Genomic DNA, 26591 nt, shown 5'->3' with positions numbered 1-26591 from the left:
CAGGGGTGTTCTATGACAGTGACTGGAGGCGATGCTACATTATTACACAGGGGTGTTCTATGATAGTGACTGTATGCGATGCTACATTATTACACAGGGGTGTTCTATGACAGTGAGAGGAGGAGCCGCTACGTTATTACACAGGGGTGTTCTATGACAGTGACTGGAGGCGATGCTACATTATTATCGCACAGGGGTGTTCTATGACAGTGACTAGAGGCGATGCTACATTATTATTACACAGGGGTGTTCTATGACAGTGACTAGAGGCGATGCTACATTATTACACGGGGTGCTCTATGACAGTGACTGGAGGTGATGCTACGTTATTACACAGGGGTGTTCTATGACAGTGACTGTATGCGATGCTACATTATTACACGGGGTGTTCTATGACAGTGACTGGAGGCGATGCTACATTATTACAACGGGTGTTCTATGACAGTGAGAGGAGGAGCTGCTACGTTATTACACGGGGTGTTCTATGACAGTGAGAGGAGGAGCTACTACGTTATTACACGGGGTGTTCTATGACAGTGAGTGGAGGCGATGCTACATTATTACACGGGGTGTTCTATGACAGTGAGTGGAGGCGATGCTACATTATTACACGGGGTGCTCTATGACAGTGAGAGGAGGAGCTGCTACGTTATTATACAGGGGTGTTCTATGACAGTGACTGGAGGCGATGCTACATTATTATTACACAGGGGTGTTCTATGACAGTGACTGGAGACGATGCTACATTATTATTACACATGGTGTTCTATGATGGTGAGAGGAGGAGCTGCTAGATTATTACACAGGGTGTTCTATGACAGTGACTGGAGGCGATGCTACGTTATTATACAGGGTGTTCTATGACAGTGACTGGAGGCGATGCTACATTATTATTACACAGGGATGTTCTATGACAGTGACTGGAGGCGATGCTACATTATTATTACACATGGTGTTCTATGACAGTGACTGGAGGCGATGCTACGTTATTATTACACAGGGGTGTTCTATGACAGTGAGAGGAGGCGATGCTACATTATTATTACACAGGGGTGTTCTATGATAGTGAGTGGAGGCGATGCTACATTATTATTACACGGGGTGATCTATGACAGTGAGAGGAGGCGATGCTATGTTATTACACAGGAAAATGTTTTCATCATTATTTGTCTCTTAAAAAAATAGCCAATTACAGTCATTTTCTGTTGTGTTCAGTCAGGATATTTTCCATACTACTTATAATGTGGAGCTATCATTCAGTAGGAAAAAATAGGTAAAGAACCCCCCAAGTCTGAGTTACACTTCTCTACTTACGTACTGTGATGTGTATCATGACAGAGATCCTGTCCGCGTATAACTCATTGTTTTTCTTTTGGCGTCAGCTGGGGAATCTGAAAGCTCATATGAAGATCCACATAGCTGATGGTCCCCTGAAATGCAGAGAGTGTGGGAAGCAGTTCACTACCTCAGGTGAGCAGACCGGTCTCGTTTACCAATATCTTCTCCTTACTCCGAAACATCTGACCCTGAGCCCCCAATTCTGTGGTTTTCCTTTAGGGAACTTGAAGAGACATCTTCGCATTCACAGTGGAGAGAAGCCCTATGTGTGCGTGCACTGCAAGAGGAGATTTGCAGACCCAGGAGCGTTACAGCGGCATGTCCGAACCCACACCGGTAACTACTAATACTACGTCTATACCCTGCACCTCAACACTCGGCTCACACACTGCTCATATCCGTCCTTCACCTCTAGGGGGACAGGGATGGATTGCAATGGTACGCTGCCTCCTCCCTATAACCCACCTCCTCCTTCCTTTGTACGTTAGGTGGGCACAGGGCTCTTGCCCTTACTTATTATTTAACTTATACTAATATTTACAAATTTTGAGAGACAATCTCAGCTGTCCACTGGAGCTTGGTAGAGCCATGTTCTTCACTTCCTCCATCCCTCGACCAAGGAAGTTCCTCACCACCCACCTTTATCTCTGGGCCCTGGGAGATGAAGGGTTTGGAGATGCTACGTACCCCTGGAGCTTCCTTGGTCCTCCCATCCCGGTCAGACAGGTCTTCACCTGGAATAGAGCAGGACCATGCGGCTCCTACACACTTGATGCAGCCGACCAGTAGCCAAAGTGTTGTTATAAGACTAGGTCCTATGCGGTTGGTGTGGCTTCAGTTTTACAGGATCCTGTACCTGGTACAGACTCCAACAGCAACGTAGATATCCAGCCTTCCCTGCCCTTATGTCTTCTCTTCTTCATTGTCACTTCCAGGGGAGAAGCCTTGTTTATGCATGATCTGTGGAAAAGCGTTTACTCAAGCAAGCTCGCTGATCGCTCACGTGCGCCAACACACGGGGGAGAAGCCATATGTATGTGAACGCTGTGGAAAGAGGTATGTTTTGAGGCTCCACCTACCTACCCTATCGGGGCAGTGACTGTGTTTTGTGGCACTTCTACTAATCCAATGTTTAATGACTCAGGTTTGTCCAGTCCAGTCAACTTGCCAATCACATCCGTCATCACGACAACATCCGCCCACACAAGTGCAATGTTTGCAATAAGGCTTTCGTCAACGTGGGCGATCTGACTAAACATATTATCATACACACAGGTGAGCACCTTGCCTCCATTTCTGTCATGTCTAGACTTATCCTTGTGCACAGTAACACTGTAATGTCTGATTCAACAGGGGAAAAGCCGTACCTATGCGACAAGTGCGGCCGAGGATTTAACCGCGTCGACAACCTGCGCTCTCACGTAAAAACGGTTCACAAGGGCAAGGCTGGCATGAAAATGGTGGACAGAGAGGAGGGCGAGGTGGACGAGGAGGAGGTGAATATTGTGACGGTAAATCCAGATGAAATGGTGACACTGGCTACAGAGGACATCGCCAACACGGGTGTTACAGAGCTGACTGGTAAGAGTGGAAGCGGGACACGTTCATGTATGTACTGCAAGAGAACATATTAAGTCTCATATCACTAACGTCAAAGCGTAAAAAAAGAGCTTAAAGTGCATTAACATTCGTTGATGATAAATTAAGCACCTTTGCTTCAGAAATTCCAATATCCTTTGTAAAAATAAGCTAGACCTGGCTCCTCCTCTTTTATTGCACATCATAAATATTTAAGTAAATTAGGAATATATATAGGATATATTTGTACATTTGGAGGTATCTGAAAACATTCTGTGGTCTAATAAACATCGTTTTTTGTTTTTTTTTAGTCCTTACAGTCAATGGGGGGTATTCAATTGACCGCAAGTTGTTTTTTTTTTTTTTTCCCGCAGCATTAACAAAAAAATAATCACACGCGGGTTTGCGACCGTTTTTAGTTAACGCAGTGTTAAAACTTGTGAAATTCAATTGGAAAAGAGGGAACGCTGCCCCCGCGCATTAATCATTGTTGTTTGAGAGTTTTTAGGGGAGTGAAGCGGAGTGTTTAACGCGATCATGTATAACACAAAGGACTGGCTACATTTTCAAACCTTAGATTGCATTACACAACCATTCTATTTGATAATATCTACATTACACTACTTTCTTTTGCATATTTTTTTATTTCACTATTTTTTTTTACTATAGAATCATCTATACCATGTCAAAACACATTAGTACATGTTTATTTGTAATAAAAACATACATGAATATATTTATTTAGTGATTTTTATTTAATTTTTTTCATTATTTTTTCACAAGAAAATCAACTTTATCATGTTATGCATTACTGATAAACATAGTTTATTTTATTTTTTTCATTATTGCATGATTTCAAATAGTTTTCTTAGTTTTTTTTGTTTTTAGCACACTCCAAAGAGGTGCGAGATAAAACAGCAAATTACCCTGTTTAAAAAACAATTGAATAGCTTTTAACGTGGCAGGCTCTCACCCACCCTATACTTTCAACAGACCTCCACTGGAGCGTGAGAGGACCGTTTCATGAAAACAAACTGAGCGTTAAAAATGGAATTGAATCGTGGGTAAAGTTAACCCGCTCGAGAATGATAAAAAACAGCGTTTAAATGACTTAATGCGGTGTTAAAAAAGAAAATAATCTCTCAGTCATTTGAATTCACCCCAATGACTTATTTGTGTTGCATTGGAGGACACAGGACGGTGACCTCCTGGAGGTTGGATACTAAAAAATTTGACTCCTCCTTCTGCAGACCATACCCCTGACAAGACACTAACTCTACAGTCTAACTAACTGTCCTTAAACGCCAAACTTAGGTTTCCTGGTGCACCATATCTTTTGCAAAACTCAAGTTTTTGTGGCAATTCAAGGAAAAAGACTAGAGCCAATAGATTGGCCTCAGGATGATGTCCTCTACTTCCTGCCGTGCCACAGGGAAGGCAGCAACGAGTTTTGGGAAGTATAGTTGCAGAATACTAATGATGCCTGGGTAATCAAGATAATCTTTAAGGGGTTCAGAATTTTGCTTTTTTCCAGATCGATTTTTTTTCCCCCCCCCTCAGTCAAATTTCCTTCAAAGTCTGGAACAGTGTCTCCTACTATAAAGCTGATCTTATTTCACGGTGGCTGGTGCTCCCATCGCCACCAGAGGAACATGTCAAGGGGTACTACTTGAATTTCATGGTAGTCCTAAGTGCGCTTGTGAGCACCTTCGGGTACATAGTAGTCAGTCCCCTTCCTGTCAGCGATCCACAGCACTGAGAATTTTGACCAAAATAACGGTGACAGTCATAGTCTTAGTCAAGCTATAAGGGATTCCTGTGATCCCTAGCTTGGACGATCTTCTAATCAATGCTCCAGACCAAACTGTGACCTGGCCTTGTGTTAGCCGTTCAGTGGTGTCTGGTGTCCACAGATGCAAATCTTTCAGATTTGGCTGATGTCCTCATTTCTCTTACTGTTCAGAGCTGTTGGTCACTGGACGAAGCACACTTTCCCGTAAACGTCCTACAACCGAGTGTGATGTTTGACTCCCTTCTCTAATGAATGGTCACCTGGTGAGAGTCCAATTTCAGTATGTCACCAAGGTGTTTCAAATTAATCAGCAGAGTGACATGAAGAACAGGAAAGCGATGGCAGCGGTCACCAATCTTAGTTCCTGTAGTTTCAGATGTTGTCGCTTGCGTCCAGCATTCTCTCGATCCCCTTCCTCAGGATCATGGGTTTTTTCATGGGGTGGGTGGCCCATGTGGCTCCTAAGTAAAACACACTCCAGCACAGCCCTGGGATCGGAACTGGGTGCTGGGAGTGTTGCAGGACCGCCCGTCCAAACCGACAACCCTCTTGAGATGCTGATGTAGAAGATGGCTTTCTGCATTGCTTTAACATCAGAAAAGAGGATACCTGAGCTGGTGGCTCCTTCCTCCAAGGCACCGTTTCTTTTTTTCCCCTAAGACTTGGTGGTACTTCAACCAGTCCCTGACTTTCTTACCTAGGTGGATTCCCCATTCTACCATAACCAGGTCCCAGTCCTTCTCTCTTGCCCCTCTCTGTTAAACCCTTGGAGATGGCATAATAATCCTCCTTCTCTCAGAACTTTGAAGTACATTATTTGATACTCAGGGCATATTCTATTATGGAGGAAGTATCTCCCTTTAACTTCATGTTTCACTTCACCAGAGGTGCCAGTATATCCTGTGCCTTCTGGAATCCGGCTTCTGTGGGACAGCTGTGCATCGCAATGACTTGGGTCTTCCACCTTCCCTAAGCTTTACACATTTCAAGCCATGAGGCCATTTTTTTGTGCCATATGTAGCAGGCTGCAGCGCCTTAGTGGCTTCTGATTGGCATCTCGCTTCTGGCTCCCACCCGTCCCTTACTCTGTCACACAACGCAACACATGAGAAACCGTGACTTTTGTACTTCTCATTGAATCCTCTTCTCTAGCAGTTTATTGGTGGACACCGGGCATTGCCACCTGTTTTACTTTATTTGTTTTTTATACTGTGTATACTGTGTGTTGTGTCATTCTTGGGGAATATGTCATCAACAACTTCTAGTTTAACGTCCAACCTTCAGGAGACAGAGCCTGTGACTTCCAATGTACCACAACAGAAGGGGATTTTGCAGAAAGTACAAACATCGCTTTATTGTTGTGTTTTAAGAAAATATCTGTTATTATTCTAGTCGTTCTCTTATTCTCTGCACAATTTCCTATTTTGTTGGAGATGATTCAGTTGGGAGTAAGTGTGCTTGTACTTATCGTTAAATTCTTTTTTTGGATGAGTAGATGACTAGGGTCCCCTTGATGAGGATTGGAGCACCATGCTTGGTGGAGCACCATGCTTGGTGGAGCACCATGCTTGGTAGAGCACCATTCTTGGTAGTGCCCGAGTTGCTATTTCATGCTTCTGGTTTTGCCAGATCCATTTATCCGAGTTTACTATACTCCTGTGCGACTCTTGAAATGGGGAAGGAGACAGGACCTTAACTGCCCTCTGTGTGGCACAGGGCTGGCTGGTCTCTGGCATCTCCTCTGGTCCTGTCCGGGGATCTGGCACTTTTGGGCAGGGACTGGGACTTGAATTCAGTTGACGGGGATTAGGGCCCCCTTCTGTCCCCAAGAATTTGTCGCCTTATGGATAAGTCGCCCCCCCCCCCAGTATGTCATATATAGTACTTCTGTATTGTGTTTCTGCATTAGGAAAAAAATAATCCTTTATACTGAGGCTGGGGGAGGGGGGGGGGGGATGCATCTGTTTTACTCTACTCCTTTTTTGCCTCCTTGCTGGGATAGTTATAAACTGAGGGGAGAGCAGGGGTAGGTATTGGGAGGTGGAGGAGTCCACTCTTTTCTTTTAAGTACTGTACCTTCTAAGAGTAAAACATTACCCCCACCCTCTGTGCCCCCCACCCAGCCTCAGAGAAAAGCATTTACTAATAAGTACAAAAATCACCTTTTTATCATTCTGTACAGTTACTGGAAGCTTCTTCGTTGGTCGTTGTTTTTTTCCTCCTGGGGATTGGCTCAGCTAGAATTTAGAAAAGGTTAAATTCAATTTGTCATTTTTCAACCTTAGTAGCTTTGTAACTATGTGAAGGTTTATTCTCTGCATGTGGCAGTTTGCCGAGTGAGCTCCGATATAACCAGTCTACTGTGCCCCGATGGTTGTGGGAGACCAGGGAACAAGTCACCGGTGCAGTGTGCATGGACAGAGCAGCAGGGGCCTAATCAGGATCAATGATCTATAGTCATTCTTCCCGCTCTCCATACTCGCTGCCGATCCCTATAGCAGTCGCATGGGCTGTTATATTGGTAGTTCCGCTCCTAGGCCCACTTTAACCACAATAAGGGTGACGTCCTGGCTTAAAGAAGCACTCTGCCCGGAACTGAACGTTTCATTTTAGATGGAACTTGCTATATTCATGTAATCTACAGGGTGTTACTTGTCTAGGGCGAAGTGTCCCTCATCCAGCCTGTCCCACCTTGTTCACCTCTATACTGCCATGGCTTCTCTGCGTCCAGCACCCCCTTACCCTAATGCTTTGTAGTTTAGCTTAACCCAGTGAGCAGCCAAAACTAAAGTTGTTTTTTGAGTGGAGCCAGGAAACCATTGAAGGAGAGGCTGCGTGTGGTTAACGAACGTGGTGTAACATTGTTGTGACGAGAGCGACCACCCTAATATTTCACCCTTCTTTTTCCAGTGGTTCCAATCTCGGCCTCAGTCGCAGCGGATGAGACAGAGGCACTTAAAGCTGAGATCACCAAGGCCGTCAAACAGGTGCAGGAAGCGGGTAATTATCAGCCACTTCAGTTATATGAACCTGTTAGTGTCCCCCCCAATATAACACTACGTCTGTCCGGTTTAAGGCCACGTATACACTGGTGTTTGAAATACACTTTTTTTTAACGCATATAAAAATGCAAGGAAAAGCACATATAAATCGCATTGTGTCTATATATGTGTTCACACGTGTGTTCAATCTGCATAAAATCTGAGGAAGTTCTTGAAGCCAGACATGGCATTTACAATATGTTCTCGTTTAGATGAATGTTTTTGGTTAAGTTGTTGCATGTCAGACGGACACACCAAAGTGGGCAGAAATGTCCGTTCTCACCTCACATACATTTAAGTTGTTTTAAGAACGCATGATTTTAATACTAATGTGTACATAGCCTAAAGCTTATATAGTCTCTGGACATCTCCACCATACACATCTACTTATCTGCTTTCCCAAGGAAGGCAGAACCTATGGGCTGTGGATCACTTCACCCTAAACTTAAAACAGTAGTTTTGAGTATTTTCCATTAGGATATGATGATATACGGTTTTACTTACCTGCGGGTGGCGATACTCTGACGGCTGCAGCGGCCCAGTACTCTGCTCCTATATTAGTCAGGCTCAGAGGGTCACTGTCCCTCCCTCCACATGCATTGTAAGATTATCTGGGAGGGGTAGTGACAACTCCGCTGTCCGTTTGTATCAGGTAGGCGGTAGTAGAAAGGGACGATGTCTGAGAGCTTCCAGCTCTGTCATCCTAGTGCGTTACACACAAACTAGTAATCGTTACAGCTGATCAGTTCTCTGATGTGTTTCTGTGAGATCCTTTCTGTAGGCGTGTGTTGTGCGGTGGTGTAACTGTAAACACTTTGTTATGCAGCAGTTCTAAACGTTTCCAAGATGTACCATGTACATTATTATCTGTCAGCCACACGTTACCTGTCCGTAAACCACAGTAACACGTAGCACCATCTATAAGGTCATTAGCTGAACTACACATATTAAATAGATAATACACTCTCTACGGCTGCCCTTTACCTCCGTTCTGTGCAGACAGACAATATACATGACGATACACCCTATCCAGTCACTAGGAGCCAGTGACATCACTGAGTGCAGCCTATCCAGTCACTAGGAGCCAGTGACATCACTGAGAGTGCAGCCTATCCAGTCACTAGGAGCCAGTGACATCACTGAGAGTGCAGCCTATTCAGTCACTAGGAACCAGTGACATCACTGACAGCGCAGCCTATCCAGTCACTAGGAGCCAGTGACATCACCGAGTGCAGCCTATCCAGTCACTAGGAACCAGTGACATCACTGAGAGTGCAGCCTATCCAGTCACTAGGAGCCAGTGACATCACTGAGAGTGCAGCCTATCCAGTCACTAGGAACCAGTGACATCACTGAGAGTGCAGCCTATCCAGTCACTAGGAACCAGTGACATCACTGAGAGTGCAGCCTACCCAGTCACTAGTAGCCAGTGGCATCACTGAGAGTGCAGCCTATCCAGTCACTAGGAGCCAGTGACATCACTGAGAGTGCAGCCTATCCAGTCACTAGGAACCAGTGACATCACTGAGAGTGCAGCCTATCCAGTCACTAAGAACCAGTGACATCACTGAGAGTGCAGCCTACCCAGTCACTAGTATGTGTATCTGTGGGAGGACATTAATCCCTCTTGTTATAGGGTTGTTTGTTTTTAGTTATGACACCAATATGGTGTAAGTAACTGAGAGACAGCAGAGAACTTGTCTAATTTGTGAAGTAGCCGTGTTCATGTGTGTTAAGTATTTTACAATTTCTCCGACAGACCCAAACACGCAGATCTTATACGCTTGCGACTCCTGTGGAGATAAGTTCCTGGATGCCAGCAGCCTGGCTGAACACGTTCGGATGCACACGGCTCAGGCCTTGGTCATGTTCCAATCAGACACTGACATTTATCAGCAGTATAATGCACAGACCACGTGGCACACGGAGCAGGTCATCCAATCCGGTGAGCTTCTTTTTCGACAGCGGGATGGTACAGACGTACAGCCACAGCCCATGGAATGCCAGAGTCCTGCGGAGTGACCGACCCTGGGATTGGACTGTGGGGGGCAGGCACAGGATTGGGGAAATGTTCTTTCTTCAATTCATATCAAACGCTCCAGCTAAGTCTGCAGAGATCTTATGTAAACATGTATTTGTGATAAGTTATGGCCTGTACCAGCGCCCTTATGTGTTAAATAAATATTATTTTTTAACCTGTGTGTGAGAAAGATGGGAATGTTCTCGTTGTATTGAGAGTAACTGATTATTAAGTGTCATCCGAAGTTTGTTTGGCAAAAGAATAGGTTCTAGGACAGTTGCTCATCTGCAATTGCTTAACCGTAATTCCGCACCAAGACCGACTCCATGAAGTTGGGGAGAGCTGCAAATATATATATATATATATAAAAATTTGTTTTTCTCTGGTATCCTATTGGGGGGGACACTGTGACAATGGGGTATATAATAGGTGGTACTAGAGTCAGGGGCACTTCAAACTGAAAGTGGGGGGGGGGGGGGGGGGGGGGGAGGACAGCTCCACACCTACGATAGGGAACTATCCTCAATTTATGTTAAGTGATCTTTGGAGTTGGGCATGTTTTTAGGGCTCTTGCCCTGAACTTACCTATTATTTACCTTTGTTTGGCTTGAAGACGCTTCTGCACGAGTGGATACTGTGGCTGGATCACTTAGAAATAACTTACGGTATAAATTTATGTAAAGGAAATAGCGCAGGGCGCTTATTTATATCATTGCAATTTACTGATTTTACTATATCATGTGGCACTTTGTAGAGGAAATGCATTCATTTCTGAGGTGTTGATTTCTGATGCAATAAGCATGTGTTGTGTAAGTCCTCATTAAGGCTAATTAAGTCTATTCATGTGTGTAACCAACATGTCCTTTTAGTCTAAATGCACTACTGTTGTTCCTGAGTGGCCTGTTGACCAATGTGTTAGAACCTGTCTGTAGAATAGGATATCACAGATAGGTGTAAATTGCATTTAAAATCTACATTTAAATAACATCCTGATGTTAATCTCTGAATGAAATATTTCAAACTTGGAGCCATCTAAGATCAAGAGGCAGCGTTACCCCCAGCTGACATCTGTCAAAAACTGTATAAAAAGCAAGCTGTTGTGCACTGAAATTATACCATCTGTACCTTTCTAGAGGTCACTAGTATCTTCAGCTAGTGGCTGTATCTGTCCTTATTAGAACACTTGAGCTAATAAAAGATCATATTGCTTCAAGTACCTGTTTTGATGCCTACTTACCTGCTGTAAATGCAGATTAGACCCAAACCTAATCCGTTCTGAGGTTGGGACCCAGCACTCCAGTACCAACGCTCTGCCCGCTACCTGCAGCTCTGGCCAGGGGGGGAAGCATCCATAGCAACCCTGATCTTGCCACAGCCTGCAAGCTTCTCCCGACAAGGCTCCTGCTCTCAGCGTGGCGGAGTTTGCCAATGACAGCGACTGGTGCAGACAGCCTCATCTGCAGCACACAGAGCGGCAGTAAAGCTACGGTCTGGTCCCTTTTAGCAGCTAGCAGTTTTGCAGTGCAGAGAACGCCGCGGCCATGGGGACAGCAGATCTCGTTGGATTGGAGAGTACAGCTGTGGCTGCACTCACTGCAGTGGTGCCAATACAGCAGCAGGGACATGAAAATACGACCTTCCTGTTCCCATGCTGGTGAGGGGAAGGACTCTCCCCTCTTCCTTGGCACACTTTCCTCAGAGAAGGCACTATTTACTCTCAAACCGGTCATCTTCCTTGGTCTACTCGTAACAATATTCAATTGTATATGCTTTGCCCCCGTCCTTTTGACTGTTTTAATGTTGTTTTTTTTACCCTGTTGCTTGAGTAGCGAGTGAACACACCTGTATATTTCATTATAGTTCCTGTATAGAGATCAGTGACGAGTGTCTGTATTTTACAGCTTTTGTGTTATTGGAAGAATATTACTTTCTGTACTGTCTCTGGTAATTTGTATAATTCAATATTTATCACTATAGCTGAAAAAGGGACTTCCAAAACTAAAGTGTCCGCTGTAAAGTCTGTGCTGCATTATACTTGTACAAAATGTAATGCTAAATTGTCTTGTGGACAGTCTGACCTGAATGCACTGTGGGTAGTGCGAGTGACTGCATCGGCACCTCTGGAATAACCCGTTTGGCTTAACTCCGCCGTCTATTGCCAAGCTCACGCAGGTGATGGCTCAGAGTGGTCCCTTCTCTTTCTTTTACTGCACCATACAGTCCACAGTCCTTCACAGCCAGTACTTTCCCCTAGTGGGGTGTTGGTGTTGTCTCATCTGCTGCGTGGGAATTCACTCCAGGACGTCACTGATTAGCTGAACAAACATTTCTTATGTGGCGATCGAGCAGACTCTTCAGACCAGGTATGTCTACTTCCTGCGTAAACAAAGCTATTCAAGCATGGGCAGAAGGATTTGCAAGATAATCGTCCACAAGCTGACTTGCTTGGGGTAGCTGATCACATTAGGGGCTTCGGATTTTTGGGTCAAGCATCTTCGGAAGCTACATCTATTCCAAACTCATTGCGTTCCTTACGGCTACGCTCGTGGTTGGCAGACACTGACTCAAAGTCTATATCAGAGTTTACCTTTTGATTAGGTGACTCATTGGATCCCGGCTGGAGCAGATAATTCAATGGGCCATGAGTGGTAAGACCTCTTTTTTGCCCGTTAGCCACCCTAAACAAGCCAGGATTCGGTCCTTTTGTCCCTTCTGTAAGTCACGGGATGGCTCCCTCTAGGGGGCAGTCCACTTCCTCTAATGGAGGTTTCCAAAGGTGGCGAGGGTCTACCAGGCATAGGAATTCCAAGCTTGCAGAAACAGTTTCTGTATGACGGGACTCCCTGTCACGGTGTTGTGGTAGAGGCCTGTCTCATGCAGTTTCAGGATCAATGGGTTGGCACTCTGAGTTATGTGATCATTCCTGTGCATTGCCCTTGTCGCAGGTTCTTCACCATGGTTCTGCTATCCTGCAGTCTTCGACCCAGTGTGCTCCGGGAGCCAATTCAGAAACTTTGGGTTTCAAGTGATTATTCTGATTCCTCCTCTGGAAAGATTTGGGTTTTACTCTAACCTCTTTCTGGTTTAGAAGCCAGACAGCTTGTTCTATCCTGAACCTTACAACCCTCCAGAAACAGGTTTCAGTCCTAGGCTTCATGATGGAGTCGCTACATTATTATGGGCCGGGAGCAGGGGGAGTTTCTTGCTTCCCTAGACATCAATGATGCTTACCTCCTTATCACCATCGGAAAGGGGCATCAGTGTCTTTGCTTCCGGTTAGCGTGGCCCATTCTCAATTCTGGGCTTTGGCCTGACTATTGCCCCAATAGTTTTAACTAAGGTAATGGCAGTCATGGCACAACTGCTACATTCTCAGGGGCGCCGGGGTTGCTCCTTATCTAAACAACCTGTTGTTAAAAGCCCTGTTTCATTCTGTCTTTCTACGCCATCTTTGCCTGACAGTGACATTTCAGGAAGCACACAGCTGGATCCTAAACCTAAGTCTTCCTTAATTCCCACGGAAAGGGTGAAGTTTCTTGGTCTCGACTACGACACCAGGTGTCAGTATGTGTTTTTTTTCCGGCCGACCAGGTTCTCATGAAGACCAGGTCCCTCCAGGACAGACAGATGGTGTCCCATCTCTGCTGCATGAAGCTGCTGGGAACCATTGTATCCGTATTCAATCGGTACTCTTTGCCATTCCAGAGAGAGCTTCTCCGGAAGTGGTCAAAATCCCCCCTTTCATCTGAACTAGCAGTACATCAGTTGTCCGCAACCGTTCGTCAGTTTCATCTGATGGTTGAACTGGTCGCATCTCACCATGGGCAGGTCCTTCCAATCATTGGAGTGGACCTTGGTTACTACAGTCACCAGTCTGTCTGGTGGGGTCGTCTGTACTCTCCGGTTCCAGGGTCTCTAAGACCCATAGGATGAACAGTTCCCCATCAATGTGCTGAAACCAGCGGGGGTAAAACCCGCAGCCATGGCCATGAAGGAGACAGCGAGGATCATGTCCTGAGCAAAACGTCATGTTTCCATGCCATCTTCATCCCGGAGTGGAAAACTAGGAGGCTGATTGCCTCAGCCGCAACAGGGAAAATAGTCCTTTCACGGGGACATGTTTGCCCTTCTGGTTCATCATGGCATCCAGCTTGAACTTCAAAGATCCCTCTTTTCTGCCCGAAGATCATCGATCCCACCATGCGGTTGTTAGGAACCCCTCCAGCCGGCACAACCCGGAATCTACTCTGCCAGTCAGGTGTTCACTGGAGCCCCTGATGGTGGGGACAGACTGGGCCACAGACTGACAGAGGGTCGTGAAGTGCGTACCAGCTGGGGAGAACCCAGGCAAGAGGAGTCAGGTCCACGCAAAGGTCAAGGGCCGGCAGCAGACAACAGTATCGATAAACAATCTGAGGTCAGGGGTCACAGGCAAATAGAACGGGTAAACAGGCCAAAGATCAGGGTCACAGGAAACACGAGCAAGGTCCAAATCAAAGCCAAGGGTCATACACAGGGAGTCAAATAGAGATATCAGGATACAGGACAGGAACTAGCAGGTTAGCAGACTGGAACACAGGAGCTATAACCGGCAATGAGGCAGCAGACCTCATTGCCTTAAATACCAGTGGCCACCAATCAGAGCCTAGCTCTGAATTAGACACAGCCCCCAGCATAATTAATAGGCTGCATTAATTAGCCCACAGGCTAGGACATATGGTGAGCGCTGCGCCCGGCTTCCTCTCATTGCCGGGACGCAGCGCTGAAGCGTCTTCTCGTTGCCCCGGCAACGGCCGGGTCAGGGCCGGAAGTGACGTCCCGGTCGCCATAGCGACGGCCGGGACGCAGATGAGTGAGTCGCGGCGGCTGGGCACCGCCGCGGCTCGTAACAGTACCCCCCCTTGAGGAGGGGTCGAGGGACCCCGACATCCAGGTTTTCTAATTGTTTAGGGGCATGGAGTTGTCTTCGCGGAACCCAAGATCGCTCTTCTAACCCGCGGTTCCTCCACTGCACCAGGAAGTGCACCTGTCCTTGCACTTTTTTGGAATCTAAAATCCTTTGAACCACATATCTTAGTGGCTTACTCGAACTTCCCCCAGGCACAGTTGAGGATTGGCTAGGATACAATACCGGCTTCAACAATGAACAATGAAATGTGTTCGGAATTTTTAGTGAACTAGAAATCTTCAATCTAAAAGCTACCGGATTGATCTGTTTGGTAATCATGAACGGCAATGTAGGACAAAGAGAAAGAGTGTATCAAAAGGGGCACTCCGGGGTATGGAGTGTAAAAATTATATTTTATTAGTAATTATTAAAAAATTAGAGTATCTTGATACAACTAGCGAAATATAAGGATAAAAACAAAGTGAGAGAAGTGAAAATAAAATTGCAGTTTCTACTGCAAGATCGCCTGTAATCTCACTGCTAATATTTAATTGATAAATCTCGATATAAAAATATTAGCTGCTGTTATGAAAATTGATCATTCAGTAAAGAGTTCAAATACATTGAAGTTGTTATATTAACAATATTTCACAGATATAAATTGGCTATGGGTTGTGTAGTTAATTATATAGATTACAAATATTAGTCCATGCCTAAATGATATCTATGATCCTATATACTCCTAAGATCATGACAGGTAGTCACTCCTATGCTGGCAATACAATGGTCTAAGGTGAATTTCAGAATGAAGCTTGCTCCGCCCTCCTAATCAGTCTTAGTGGCCATAAAGAGCTGTATAGTAAAGTCACTGTGTTAACAGCCGTGTATACTAGGATATAATAATCAGTAATTTAAACGGCACTCTATATAACTGGGTTAACTTAACAGATACTATCTGATAGACAATATAGATAATAGCAAGCTTATTGCGCTTTATCTCCTATCAGATAGTATCTGTTAAGTTAACCCAGTTATATAGAGTGCCGTTTAAATTACTGATTATTATATCCTAGTATACACGGCTGTTAACACAGTGACTTTACTATACAGCTCTTTATGGCCACTAAGACTGATTAGGAGGGCGGAGCAAGCTTCATTCTGAAATTCACCTTAGACCATTGTATTGCCAGCATAGGAGTGACTACCTGTCATGATCTTAGGAGTATATAGGATCATAGATATCATTTAGGCATGGACTAATATTTGTAATCTATATAATTAACTACACAACCCATAGCCAATTTATATCTGTGAAATATTGTTAATATAACAACTTCAATGTATTTGAACTCTTTACTGAATGATCAATTTTCATAACAGCAGCTAATATTTTTATATCAAGATTTATCAATTAAATATTAGCAGTGAGATTACAGGCGATCTTGCAGTAGAAACTGCAATTTTATTTTCACTTCCCTCACTTTGTTTTTATCCTTATATTTCGCTAGTTGTATCAAGATACTCTAATTTTTTAATAATTACTAATAAAATATAATTTTTACACTCCATACCCCGGAGTGCCCCTTTGATACACTCTTTCTCTTTGTCCTACATTTCCTATAATCCAGTGTAAGGGTGCACCCTCTATGTATATTAGATCTATTTAGGAACTAATTAATGTTCAAATTATACAGGGGTTATTGACTATAATATATCATATATTAACTTAGTGCGGTGATTTCGGTTACACATAATCATGAACGGCCCAATAAATTTAGGCCCTAGTTTTTTACAAGGCTGTCTGAGCCTAAGATTTCTAGTTGATAGCCATACTTTCTGGCCCACTTTGAATGGGCAGGTGGTACGGTGGCGATCCGAAAATTTTTGGGCCGACAATGAGGATTTTTTCAAGGACTGAACTTTCCCCCAAATTACTTTCAGATCAGCAACTGTGGAATGAATCTCCGGAATACCAGCAGATTTGAGAGAGTACAGAGAATTAGACCTGGGATGGAAACCGAAGTTACAGTAGAACGGGGAAGTTTGAGTAGATAAGTGAGATGAGTTATTGTAGGCAAACTCTGCCCAAGGCAGCAAAGATGACCAGTTGTCATGGAATTCTGAGGAATAACATCGGAGGAACTGTTCAAGTGTTTGGTTAACCCTTTCAGTTTGCCCGATAGACTGAGGGTGGTATGCAGATGACAGACTGATCCGGATTCCGAGGAGGGTGCAGAAGGATTTCCAGAATTGTGCTATGAATTGTGAACCACGATCAGAAACAATATCGGAAGGAAGTCCATGGAGCCGGAAAACATGTTGTATGAAGAGAATGGCCAGATCTCGAGCTGTAGGAAGCCTGGTTAATGGGATGAAATGTGCCATTTTACTGAAACGGTCCACCACAACCCAAATAGTATTATGTCCTGCAGAAGGTGGCAAATCAACAATAAAATCCATGGACAAATGTGTCCAAGGTTTTGCAGGAATGGGCAATGAAAGCAATTGACCCACCGGGCGAGTCCTGGGGACTTTGTTCCTGGCACAAATTTCACACGAGAGGACATGACTCTTGACGTCAGCGGACAAGGATGGCCACCAGACCGTACGGGAAAGGATCTCCAGCGTCTTATAAACTCCAGGGTGTCCAGCAGACCTACTATTATGCGCCTCTGCAAGAACCGCCTTCCTTAGATGGACTGGAACAAAAAGACGTTTTTCCGGAGTAGTATCAGGGGCTAATTTCTGGAATCTCTGAAGTGTGATACTCAGATCTTGGGTTAATCCAACATGGATTATGGAAGGAGGAATAATAGGCTCTGGGTTCGAAACTGGAACGTGGTGTGCCAAGAAACTTCTGGACAGAGCATCTGCCCGGACATTTTTGGAACCCGGTCGATAGGTGATCAGGAAATTGAACCGGGTAAAGAATAACGACCAACGGGCCTGTCTGGGATTTAGACGTTTGGCCGATTGTATATATTGCAAGTTCTTGTGGTCGGTAATGACAGAGATCTGATGTGGAGCACCCTCCAGCCAATGTCACCACTCCTCGAAGGCCCATTTGATTGCCAACAGTTCCCTATTCCCGACATCATAGTTGGCTTCTGCTGAAGAGAACTGGCGGGAGAAATAGGCACACGGGTGTAGACGATTAGTATGAGGGTCCTTCTGTGATAGTATAGCCCCAGCACCGACGTCAGAGGCGTCGACCTCAAGAACAAATGATTTAGCTGGATCCGGGTGTCTAAGGACCTGAGCAGAGACAAAGGCTTTTTTCAGGCTTTCGAATGAGGCTACTGCTTGAGGCGACCAATTAGTTGGATCCATTCCTTTACGGGTTAGGGCGACAATGGGAGCCACGATGTCCGCAAAACCTGGAATTAACCTTCTATAAATAATTGGAGAAGCCCAGAAACCTCTGCACCGCCTTAAGGTTGTTTGGTTGCACCCAATCTAGAATAGCCTGAACCTTAGTTGGATCCATGGAGAATCCCTCAGAAGAGATTATGTAACCTAAAAAGGATACTTTCTGCACCTCGAACTCACACTTTTCTAGTTTGGCGTAAAGGTGGTTCTCTCGCAGTCTTCGTAGAACTTGTTTAACGTGATTCTGATGTACAGACAGAGATCTGGAATAGATGAGGATATCATCTAAATAGACGACCACGAAACTACCAAGAAAGTCCCGAAGAACCTAATTGATTAAGTCCTGGAATACTGCAGGTGCATTGCTAAGACCGAACGGCATAACCAAGTATTCATAATGGCCAGAGTGCGTATTGAATGCCGTCTTCCACTCGTCTCCCTCCTTGATACGGATGAGGTTATACGCTCCACAAAGATCGATTTTTGAGAAGACAGTAGCACCTCTCAGCTGATCAAATAATACGGAGATGAGCGGAAGGGGATAGGTATTCTTGATTGTTTTAAGATTCAATCCCCGGTAATCAATACAGGGTTTTAGTCCTCCGTCCTTTTTGGATACAAAGAAGCATCCTGCTCCTACGGGAGATTTAGATGGCCTGATGAAGCCCTTCTCCAGATTTTCTTCAATGTATTCCTGCATGGACTTGGTCTCCGGACCAGAGAGAGAGTACAGGCGACCCTTAGGCAACTTGGAACCAGGAATAAGCTCGATGGCACAGTCAAAGTCACGGTGAGGTGGTAAGGTGTCAGCAGCTTTCTTGGAGAACACATCCCAGAACTCATGATATTGTGAGGGAAGCTGCTCCGGAATAGACTGAATCACCCGCAGGGGCAGTGACAAGCAGGACTGTGTACAGTAAGAGCTCCACTGGACAATTTCTCCTTTTACCCAGTCCATGACAGGGTTATGACGGGAAAGCCATGGGTGGCCCAAGATCAAGGGAACTGATGAACAATCGATAAGAAGGAAGGTTATTGACTCTGAATGGAGAGCTCCGATGTTCAACTGTAGTAGCGGGGTCTCCCAGGAAATCTTGCCACCAGGCAACGGACCTCCATCTAATCCACAGACAGTAATAGCGGACTTGAGTTTTACCATCGGAATTTTAGCAGCGCGGGCGAACCCGATGTCCAGGAAGTTGCCTGCAGCTCCACTATCAACGAAGGCGGACAGGTCCATTGAACGAGCACTAAACATGAGCTGTGCAGGGATCAATACGGCGTTTTTTGGGGAGACAATCTGCAGACCTAGGTGAACTTTCCCCTCGTTCCCTAGGCATACTCTTTTCCCGGCTTATTCGGGCAGGAACGGGAGAAGTGGCCTTTTGTGCCGCAATAGAGACATAGGCCCTGTGATCTTCTCTTGTCTCTTTCCTCAGGGGAGAGACGATACGCCCCCAATTGCATGGGTTCCTCACCATCCGTGGGAACAGGAATGAAGCCGGATAGAGGTGATGATATCTCCTTTTCGATTTTCCGCTCTTTAAATCTCCTGTCGATTTTAATGGAGAGGTGCATCAGATCCTCCAGAGAGGTAGGAGATGGGTACTGCACCAAAGAGTCTTTGACCTGTTCCGACAGGCCAAGACGGAACTGACTCCGCAAGGCAGGATCATTCCATCCACTATCAGGTACGGAATTCATTTCTACGGAATTCAGCGCAGTATTCCTCTGCCGAGCGCCGGCCTTGTTTCAAGGCCCGTAGATGAGTTTCAGCGGAGGCAGTACGGTCCGGGTCGTCATATAGTAGACCTAACGCCTCGAAGAAAGTGTCTACTGACTGCATGGCAGGACTGGTCTGCGGCAAGGAAAACGCCCAGGACTGGGTGTCACCCTGTAGAAGGGAAATGATAATCCCGACTCTTTGATGCTCTGACCCGGAGGAGCGGGGTCTCAATCGGAAATAGAGCTTGCAGCTCTCCCTGAAATTCCAAAACAGGGACCAATTTCCAGAGAAGCGATCCGGCAAGTTCATCTTAGGTTCACAGACGGAACTTGGAGTGGGTTGTGACACTTTTGCGGCTTCTTCTTGAACAGACAGACGCTCAGCCAATCCCTGGATCATCTGATATAAGGACTCAACATGGGCTGCTAGGGCTTGTGCCGGAGACGGTGAGGATCCACTTGCATCCATTCCAACCTCGTCTCCGTGAGTGGGCCGGTTATAATGTTAGGAACCCCTCCAGCCGGCACAACACAACCCGGAATCTACTCTGCCAGTCAGGTGTTCACTGGAGCCCCTGATGGTGGGGACAGACTGGGCCACAGACTGACAGAGGGTCGTGAAGAGCATACCAGCTGGGGAGAACCCAGGCAAGAGGAGTCAGGTCCACGCAGAGGTCAAGGGCCCGCAGCAGACAACAGTATCGATGAACAAGCTGAGGTCAGGGGTCACAGGCAAATAGCAGAACGGGTAAACAGGCCAAAGATCAGGGTCACAGGAAACACAAGCAAGGTCCAAATCAAAGCCAAGGGTCATACACAGGGAGTCAAATAGAGATATCAGGATACAGGACAGGAACTAGCAGGTTAGCAGACTGGAACACAGGAGCTATAACCGGCAATGAGGCAGCAGACCTCATTGCCTTAAATACCAGTGGCCACCAATCAGAGCCTAGCTCTGAATTAGACACAGCCCCCAGCATAATTAATAGGCTGCATTAATTAGCCCACAGGCTAGGACATATGGTGAGCGCTGCGCCCGGCTTCCTCTCATTGCCGGGACGCAGCGCTGAAGCGTCTTCTCGTTGCCCCGGCAACGGCCGGGTCAGGGCCGGAAGTGACGTCCCGGTCGCCATAGCGATGGCCGGGACGCAGGTGAGTGAGTCGCGGCGGCTGGGCACCGCCGCGGCTCGTAACAGAGGTACACTAATGCCATGACTATTCCATAGTGGATTCGTCAGGTGTACTTATGTCGTCCGAATTCTCATTCTCCCCTGGGTACTCAAGAGGGAAAGGGTTGCCCCACATTTCACGGGCATGGTACTTTGACATTGTCTGGATGGCTGTAGGTCTACTCTTCCGGTTGCCACTCTTTAGGTCATCTGGCTTTGACAGCGTGGCTACAGCGACCCTGATTCTTTGGGCTAGAGGTTTCTCCCACATTGTGTTTCAGACCATGATAACCGCTAGAAAAGCATCTTCTTCTGCAAATTATTTTCTGTTGTGAGAATCAGTTTTAACACTTCCCGATTTCCCCTCTATTTGCTCTTCTTCCTTCAGACCATCCTGCAAGGGGTTCTCCATGCTCAACCCCCGCTTTGTTCACCCGGTTTAGTCTTGGGATGGTGCTCCGGGCTCTTACCAGAGAGCCTTTTGAGTCTGTGGATCTCTGTTATGTCACCTAGAACGTAGTGTTCTTGCTTGCTCTATCTTCTGCTTGGTGGGTGTCCGGGTTGGGGATGTTTTGCTGTAATCCCACTTACCGTTTCATTCAGACCAGACAATGCTTTGCACTAAGCCCTGTTTTGTACCTAAAGTGACCTCAGTTTCACTTAATGCAGAAGATTGACTTTTTCACCTCTGTTGCAATCTTCTGATGCGTCCTTGCTGCCTTTGGATGTGGACTGTGCCACGGTGGTAGACTACCAACTTGTTTGTGCTGTAATGATGCGCACAGGTGTGGTTGGCAGGACCCTAGGCTGTCTCTTGCTTGTTGAATAATGGTCGACTATTCGGTTGGCTTTCGCTCAGTTGGCTAGGCCGGTTCCGGTGGACTTGACCGCATCTCAGGATGCTAGCTTTGGGTGCAAGGTTTTATGCGCAGCCGATTCAGAGCACTTCCTCCCTTAGGGGCAGCTTTGGAATGTTCCCCTAAAATGAGAGCAGAGGAAAGGATTTTTTTTTTAATCACTGAACTATCCATTTCTCTTAGTCCATTAGGGGACACTGCGCACCCTCTCTTTGCTCTGATTGTTTTGGTGTTTCTTGTTTTACCTTGTTAGGCCCTCTACTGGACTTATTAAAACAAGCTGAGGATAGTTTCCTCTGGAAGGGGCATAGTAGGGGTGGAGCTGTTTTCCCAGCACTTTCAGATTGAAGTGACTCCAGGACCACCTAATATATCCCCCAATGAACTAATAATTAATTTCTCTAAGAGTGAAAAAAAAAATTCCTCCTTTTTTCAGGCCTGTAGGATATATACATTAACAAGACCATTTATGAGAAATTTACCAGCAAAACTGGCTACAGCCATTCTGCCATAGACATAATGCAATTAAATATTTGTGTGGGCCATCCTGTGAGCTGAATTACACATGACACTGAAATATTACACACACATTATGTAGCAGAGAGTAATGCATAGGGCAATGGCAAACTCTTACAAGTTGAGCCGACCTGTTAATAAATATTTTTCACCTACCCAGATCTTCAATAAAACTGGCTGTTATTACTGGGAGGTCTCACTGCACTGAAACAGTCCATTTCTCTCACATCCTATGGGGGACACTGGATTCTCTAGGGGGGTATAGATGTGGTGGGAGGAGCTCTAGCACTTTAAATAAATTCCTGTAGCAGCTACCCTTCACAGTTTAGAAGAAGTTGGGCATAGAGGAAGCCCAGGTGCTAAGAGCATGTTGTGAAGAACACACTACAAGGCAATCTCTTTTGTAGGGATCCCTTCCCGAGGACAGCCACTTCCACCACTCCGTACAGGGCCTCGGTCACGGCTTCTGGTGAAGTTTCTACAAGCAGCCAGTGACAGCACAGTGAGGCATCATTAGATACTGGAGGACAAGGTGTTTTCTTTCCTCTCGCCAGCAGTTAAGGGCAGCACAAAGCTATCAGCCAGGAAGCAGGACTGTCAGCAGCAGCACATCTTCCTCGTTCCTTCAGGAGGTAAGACAGGACAGACGATCTCTCTCAAAAATTATTTTCAAGGTAAACCTCCACAGAATCCTTCGGGGGCAAGGATTTCAAGTATGCCAAGGTTTGGGAAACTATCCCACAAGATCACTGAGTTTGCAACATTGTCAGCAGAGGGTACAAGATTGAGTTTCATTTAATACTTAAAGGAATATCTTCGTCAAGTACCGAGCTCCGCCATCCCTGTTTGAACTGGAGGCATCGGGGGAACAGCTTACACAGGTTGCTGAAAGCAGAAGTAATTTATCTTGTTCTTCTGACACAGAAAGTTAACGGCTTCTTTTCCAAACTTTTCCTGGTGGAAAAGTCATAAGGAGGATTCAAAACAGTACTACATTTGCAGCATTTCATTCACGCAAAGGCATTTCCCCATGGTCTCCTCCATGCGGTTGAGAAAGCAATTTCCTTTCCTCCTTCTACAGACTGCCTATTTCTCTTTTCCTATTACAACTCAACATTACCAATTCTTCATACTGGGTCATCACTTACCGTTCACCTGTATCCAATTTAGCCTGGCTGCAGCTCAGAGGTCCTTCACTAAACTACTGGTGGTTTGCATGGTGGCCCTTAGAGGGGATAAAAAGGCATTGTGGTATGGTTGTCCCTGAACATTATCCTTGTAAAAGAGAAACCGATACATTGCACAGAACAAACCAGCCCAACCGAGATCATTTCTAAAGGAATGCGGTTGGGAAATCAGTACAGCAAAAAGTCACCTTGTGTCAACAGCTGCAGTTTTTGGGAGTACAGTGTGTCAGGGGAAATGCAGTATCTAGCACCCAAACTTCAGGCCCAATAATTTTGATTCTCCACCTTCTGGGAATGTTCTCAGTGGGCAAGTTGGCATATGCTGGACCTTCAACTTGATCTGCTTACTCGGTGGGACCACAGCTCTACTTCTGTAGATTAGTCATCAGACTTTCAAAGGCCACAAGGGATGTCCTTGTATTGTGGCAGTAGCCAAGGTTGAAGAATCGTGGAATCGTTCTTTCATAACCAGAATGGCTTGTGCTCACAACAGATTCCAGCACCATAGGGTGAGACGGTCTCCTGCTTACAGAAGTGATACAGGGCCAATGGCTCCAGCATGAAAGGCGACCACAGAAACATTCTAGAGGCGACAGCAGTTTGGCATTTGAGACGACATTTTAAACTTTTTATAAAACAAAAACAGGATTTTTTTCTGACAACTGGAACATAATTACTTTCAGAAGTACGCAAGGAGGCACAAGCAGCAAGACCATAATTAAGGAAATGTTAGCAGACGTGTCGCGGCTGGAAAACAGTTCGATACCCATTTCTGAGCGTCACCTGGCAGGCAAAGAAAACAAGATAGACTATCTCAGTCAAGATGGCCCTGCACAAAGGTTTTTCAGTTACTGGTCCAGAAGTTCAGACTTTACCAGATAAAGACCTGATGGCGACAATTTCTTTCACTCTGGCCTCATTGTCCATGGTTTGCAGTAACTTGGGGGATGGTCTGGAGCATGCTAGGCCTCTGTCATCTTGTCCAGATCTGCTACATGATAGATTCTTCTCTAAGATGGAGCCGTCACTAGGGAGATGAAAGGGAGTATTTGACAAAAGTAATTGAGGTACTGCTGCAAGCCAGAAAACAAAATTCTCTCAGAAATTGTAAGGGTAATTTCTGTTTTTCTCTCCAAAAGGAATAAAAAAAAAAACGGATAAGATTTTTGTCCTTTCTGTAAGACTCTGTAGAGGAAGCTCCACTCAAACATACTCGTGCAAGCTGGATCAGGGAGGGCATTGCACAGGCTCACATACCTGTTACTTTGCTTACTGTTCTCATGTATGTCACACGTCAGGCACTACAGAATCTGTGGTACCATACAAATAAACTATGATGATTACTTTAGGCAAGAATAAGGGGTTGGTTCTTAGGACCACTTTATCTTGGAACAGGCTAGTTTAGGGTTCCAGGCAGCACTGTGTTTGGGTGTGATCTGGCAGGAGTAACTGCTACAAGTAGTACCTTCAGAGTTGCCCACCTTAGGACAACTCTGGAAAATGTTTTCCCTTGAATTTGTTGAGAGCCACAATCCATCGTGAAAAAAATCCATAATCATGACCCTCTATGCTGCTCTTGGATTGTCAGTCTTTTAAAGCTACCAGGATGAAAACATATTCCAAACCCTGCTGTCGCTACCTACATAACTTCCAGGCTATTAACTATCACTCACCCTCTCTGAAAACCCTTTTCTGTGTCGGTTTAACATCTCAATCTTCAGCCACAGACTGTCTGTTCAGGTGGCATATTGGATCCTGTTGCAGCAGGTCTAGTGAGCAATGGCCAAGGCTCTTTCAATGTTGTTAAAGGGTTAAGAACACCAGGCTCTCCTTGGCCAAAAGGTCCACTCTGATTTTTTTTTTTTTTTTTCCAAGCAATCTTGGTACTAGAAGTAGCTTGGGGAACACAAAGCCCAATCTGAAACTCCAGGTCACTGCTGTCTCACACCTTTACATCCTCTTTTGTCCGGTTGCGGACACAGGAAACGTGGGCAGTTAACCTGCCGAACCCGCTAGAATTGGTCTTTTAATGTCGGCACTGTGAATGTCAACAAACACACTGTCGTTATTTTTAACCTGACCCCAGAATGGAAGTATTGGCATTTAGCCTGCCGCCATTTCCTGTATCGGCATTAAAAACTCAAACCCTGTTGTTACCATGGTATCTTCCTTAGGCTTTCTGTACCTGTCCGACAGCTTCATGATATAGTTCCCATTCAACTGGATGTACTCTGCTTCTGCTTAGGAAACCTGCTGTGCTGCGGTCTTCTCAGGCTACAAGATTCTGCTTTGCCCAATGAAAGACTTTAACTGTTCTACATATCCTATATCAGCTACATGTGCTCTGCTGATGGTTTCGTAGAGATAATACTGTTCAATTGTCTGACCATACTTGAATGCGCCTTGGGGAAAAAATAAACGCTTTCCAGACTTCTATCCATAACATTTTCCTTGAAACAATCCTTCCCCAAGATATGCTCTCTCCAGCTGAATTTGATTGTGTTTTGTTAAGCACATCTAGTTTGCTTTTTAGACATCCCAATTCCTGTTACCAAGGTTTGCAACCAGTTCAGATATTCCTTTGCTGCTGCTAGGTAAATTCGGCTGTCCAGCTGTCATCTTCTCTAGATCCATTCAAAAAGGACATTCTTCTACATTTCTCTAATATGAAATTGGGTCCATGTTATCACATCACTGGGGCAAATTTCAGGTTGGTTAGCGCATTTTGTATTCTCTCTTGGGGCAGTGAAACAGACTACTGGTGCCAGTATACCATTACCCCACAAACTTCCTTTTAGTATATCATCCACATAAGAAAAGCGTTCCAATTCCTTGTCATCTTCAATGTGCTACAAGTAGCACCAGGTTCTTTGTAAAGGCACCGGGATTTGTGAACTGGAATTAGTGATCTACTATGTACATTAGAAACCACATTTATGCTCTTGAAATTGGAACAAGAAAATATGCGTCTTTCAGGCCTATATCAATCAGTCATGAAATCTCCAGGCTCTATTGCCTGAAGCATGGACCAGAGATGAACTTATAGACATGTCCTAGATCTAATGTAGCCCCTATGCCCCAGTTATTCTTCTTGTGAGGAACACATGGGAA

General features: G+C 45.4%; 1 protein-coding gene across 1 annotated transcript in view; it reads left to right on the top strand.

The window, feature by feature from the left end:
• The window catches only part of ZBTB17 (zinc finger and BTB domain containing 17), a gene marked incomplete at its 5' end in the record, with an annotated part of 12428 nt that extends 2484 nt beyond the window's left edge, over positions 1–9944 (top strand). The window contains 7 exons of the mRNA XM_075190860.1: positions 1383–1470; positions 1558–1674; positions 2274–2394; positions 2483–2613; positions 2692–2919; positions 7619–7708; positions 9509–9944. Of these exons, the coding sequence (XP_075046961.1) occupies positions 1383–1470; positions 1558–1674; positions 2274–2394; positions 2483–2613; positions 2692–2919; positions 7619–7708; positions 9509–9771 (1038 nt within the window). The remainder of the gene's footprint in view (positions 1–1382; positions 1471–1557; positions 1675–2273; positions 2395–2482; positions 2614–2691; positions 2920–7618; positions 7709–9508) is intronic.
• Between the last annotated feature and the right edge of the window lie 16647 nt (positions 9945–26591).

This window comes from Mixophyes fleayi, chromosome 11 (assembly GCF_038048845.1).
Source record: "Mixophyes fleayi isolate aMixFle1 chromosome 11, aMixFle1.hap1, whole genome shotgun sequence".
Taxonomy (NCBI): Eukaryota; Metazoa; Chordata; class Amphibia; order Anura; family Limnodynastidae; genus Mixophyes; species Mixophyes fleayi.
This window is presented reverse-complemented; position numbering and strand designations above follow the sequence as displayed.